The 4,283-nt window shown below is 36.3% G+C and overlaps 1 protein-coding gene across 1 annotated transcript; it reads right to left on the reverse strand.

Moving 5' to 3' along the window:
• Window positions 1-310: 310 nt before the first annotated feature.
• On the reverse strand, window positions 311-3,961 carry LOC148152431 (uncharacterized; the record flags this gene model as incomplete). The annotated part of the gene is made up of 3 exons (XM_088003589.1): window positions 3,328-3,961; window positions 1,152-1,766; window positions 311-1,033 (listed from the first exon to the last, which is right to left on the reverse strand). Coding segments are annotated over exons 1-3 (1,972 nt in total), but the record flags the coding sequence as incomplete, so codon positions are not given.
• Between the last annotated feature and the right edge of the window lie 322 nt (window positions 3,962-4,283).

Raw genomic sequence — 4,283 nt, forward strand, 5'->3', positions numbered from 1 at the left:
GTCACTTGTTTTTATCAGCTTGCTTTATTTTTGATAAATGAAACTAAAGTATCAGTTTCTGAGCTACTTTTACACCCTGAAACCTAAGCAATACACAATGATTTCAATGTGACTTATAGTATATATTCATAGCTCTCTGGTCTGGAAAGGACTTATCCTTGAAATTCATTTTGAGAAGTTACAAGGCTAATTAGTTTACAAATATTAATATAATTTGATGTAATTATAATTTTACTGATGACAGTTTTAATGTTAGAATAGAAGTTTAAGTTCAATTTAATTGTAAGAAATTAGTATCTGCATATCTTACCTCGTATTTCTGTCAGTCTGTCAATGAGGCCATCAGGGATTTTCTTAGCAGCTGGAGGCTGAGAGGTTATCCAGATCTGGGCCTTTGGAAGCAGGTTTCCTCTGATAAGGTTTATTAGTAACACGTCGATTGAGGATGGTTCTCTGACATCAGTCAAAGAACTCTCTTTATACTTTTCAAAGTCTAAATGTTGATATGCATCGAGTCCATCCAACAGAAACATAATATTTAACTGGGAATAGTCAGAGACTATGATATTTTTGGTCTCCTCAAAGAAATGGTTAAGAAACCCAAACAAACTGATGTTTGTATTTTTTATCGAGTTGAGTTTTGAGAAGTCAAGTGGAAACAAAAGTTCTACAGGTTTTACCTGACTAAAGAATGGTCTTGTGATCCAGCTGAAAAATGAGCTGGTATTTTCCATTTTAGCCCATTCTTTTATAAATTTTTGCATGTGAAAAGATTTTCCTATGCCAGTTCCTCCAATGGTCAGCACAGTTCTAGTTTCCTTTCCTTTCCCATCTTTGAAGATCTCAGAAGTGGATGCCACTTTTGTAAACTTGTTTGGCTTACTTTCCACTTCTTCAGAGCCATTTTCTCTTCTGATGATATGTTCTGTTGTTTTCTGGTTTGCATGACTGATTTCATCTGTTTTGTCAGTGATTTCTTCCCGAAATTTATTTTTCAGACGTGATTGTAGCTTTGTCCGTTGCTCATAGGTTTCTAATTAGACAAAGCAAAGTTATATAAGGATGTAAAATCATATAACTCTTGAATAAAGTCAACAAAAACGGATAGAAGCTAAATTAAAAGTAGTTGAGTTAGATGAATTTATTCTTACCTTGACATTCAACAGTTTTATTGATATATTCAGAAGGAATCTTATCAACTCCTTTTGGTTGAGAAATGATCCAAATATGAGCATTAGGAAGCAGATTTCCTTTGATCAGATTTGTTAGCAGCAAATCCATTGATGCTGCTTCAGTCAAGTCATTAACTTCTTTGTTCTTCGCAAAGTCAAGAGGAAGTTCGCATTCTTCCAGGCCATCAAGAATAAAACATACATCAATGGAAAACGCAGCATTTTTTTTGTTGAAGAAATCATCCAGCAGAGATTCCATGCTTTGTTCTTTATCCTTCTTTGTATTCAACTCTTTGAAATCAAAGGTCACTAAAGCCTTTATGTGTTTGTTGGATTCTTCTTTTGCCCAGTCGATCATGAACCTTCTTTTTTGGAATGTTTTACCAATTCCAGGGACTCCTTTCATTAGCACTGCTCGCACATTGTTGGAATTCTCATTCTTCTTAATGGGAAATAAATCTTCAAACTCGACTGGATTCTTTTTCCCACTTTCATCAATCTTCACAATCTCTGAGAGTTTGGGGTCATTTTCATGTCGACCCACCTCCTTAAGAATTACTTTCTTCAGGTGTTTTTCTTCCTTGCCATCTTTCCCTGTCATTGCAAAATACCCAAAATGTGAACAAAGGGAATAACAATAATTTCATGTTTGAAACACGGTTAGAAACACTATTTTCAGAATTATTGCATAGAAACAATCTGTATTTCTTCCTGGCAATAATTGAAACTCAGCTAAACAACAATAAGATGCATTGAACTCACCCAGTAAATTAATATGTTTACAAAATAGACATTTTTGACTAGAAACATAAACAACTGTCAGATGTATGAGAAATAAAATTTGACAAATACTGGCTGACACTTAGCTGGGCATATTATAAGGTAACACATATTTGCACACATGTATCTTGTCAGGACGTACAAAAAAGTCTCTTGGAGCCATGGTCCAAACCCAAAAGAAAGTCGGCCATTTTGGATCACTGCCTCTTATCGTATCTGATCTAACTCTTCCTACAGCTATTGAGATACAGATTTCATAATCACTCAGGAGTCTTCAGGCATTGAAGGTCAGAAGTTATCACAGGATTTTTTTTTTTTGTACAACAAAGCATGTCGGCGTGGTTTAGTGTTAAAGTCTGACTATTTGCCTTAAAACATCAAGGTGAAATAACTTCCACATACAAGGTCACACCTGCATCAGACTTCCTACATCTCACTACAGACCAGTCCTCATGTCACTGATGACATCACCCTGTCCCCTTCCAAGAAAAAAATCACCTATCTTTTCTACTAGATGTCTTACTTTTACTCTATGATTCATATGGGTTTAATCCTGTGCTAACTGAGATGAAATTATATGAACCCTGTCAATGCTGGCTGCTGGCTGAACCATGTGGCGTGGATAAATGGTGAATTGCAGTTCCTCGCCATATGCATGTGGTTTTATGATTGACTCTTGTGAACCTCTAAGAAGCCCAATAGCATTGAATTGTAATTTGACTCTACTGCGCCACCTAGGTTAATCCATCAGCTGTATCTCCTCTCTGCATCAGCCGATCTGCACCAGATTTTTTGTGCATCATCAGGGAGCGCTGCCGAACTCATCGATATGTAGGCCTGGCGGGTGCGGGAACTGTGCGAGAATGTCAGCGGTGGCTGGCGGTGCCGGAACCCCAGCGGTGACCAATAGCTGAGCTGCAAGGGTCGCCCGACTTCAATTCAATATCTTTTGTGTTACAAACATAATAGTTTAAAGTTGCCTCCCGTCCCGTAATTGGCTGTTAAATGTAGCGTCCCATATTGAACCGATATGGGACGCGATTTGTTGTGTCGTACTCTACAAATGTGTATGTGTAATAATAAAGAAGTGGTGCCCGAGTACTTTATTTAGTAGGCTGCCCCAGTTATTGTTTGACTCACGGTGTTAGTGTTGCGATATTGTGCCCAACTGCTTTCTGGGTAACACACACTAACCAACATGCTGCTGCCCCTAACTAATGATTCTAACTTCTTATGTTGCTCATAGGTTTCTAATTAGACAAAGAAAAGTTGTACAATGATGTAAAATCATATAACTCTTCAAAAAAGTCAACAAAAATGGTTACTTTATATAGAAGCTAAATTAAGAATAATTGATTTTGACAAATATTCTTACCTTGACATTGAACAGTTTTGTCAATATATTCAGAAGGAATCTTATCAACTCCTTTTGGTTGAGAAATGATCCAAATATGAGCATCAGGAAGCAGATTTCCTTTGATCAGATTCGTTAGCAGCACATCCATTGATGCTGCTTCCTTCAAGTCTTTAACTTCTTTGTTGTTTACAAAGTCAAGAGGAAGTTTGCATTTTTCCAGGCCATCAAGAATAAAACATATTTTATTCTTATCATCAATGGAAAACACAGCATTTTTTTGGTTGAAGAAATCATCCAGCAGAGACTCCATGCTTTGTTCTTTATACTTCTTTGTTTTCAACTCTTTGAAATCAAAGGTCACTAAAGCCTTTATGTGTTTGTTGGATTCTTCTTTTGCCCAGTCGATCATGAACCTTCTTTTTTGGAATGTTTTACCAATTCCAGGGATTCCTTTCATTAGCACTGCTCGCACATTGTTGGAATTCCCGTTCTTCTCGATGGAAAATAAATCTTCAAACTCGACTGGATTCTTTTTACCACTTTCATCAATCTTCACAATATCTGAGAGTTTTGGGTCATTTTCATGTCGACCCACCTCCTCAAGAATTACTTTCTTCAGGTATTTTTCTTCCTCGCCATCTTTCCCTGTCATTGCAAAATACATAATAGGAATAACAATAACTTCATATTTGAAACACAGTTAGAAACACTAATTTCAGAATTATTGCATAGAAACAATCTGTATTTCTTCCTGGCAATAATTTAAACTCAGCTAGACAACAATAAGATGCATTGAACTCACCCAGTAAATTAATATGTTTACAAAATAGACATTTTTGACTTAAAACATAAACAACTGTTAGATGTATCAGAAAAAAGTTTGACAAATACTGGCTAACACTTAGCTGGGCATATTATAAGGTAATGCATATTTGCACACATGTGTATCTTGTGAGGACTGTTAAGATAATAAA

The sequence above is a fragment of the Poecilia mexicana genome, unplaced genomic scaffold (assembly GCF_051168715.1).
Source record: "Poecilia mexicana isolate PSO_F unplaced genomic scaffold, ASM5116871v1 ptg000001l_8944092_9101238_+_RagTag, whole genome shotgun sequence".
Taxonomy (NCBI): Eukaryota; Metazoa; Chordata; class Actinopteri; order Cyprinodontiformes; family Poeciliidae; genus Poecilia; species Poecilia mexicana.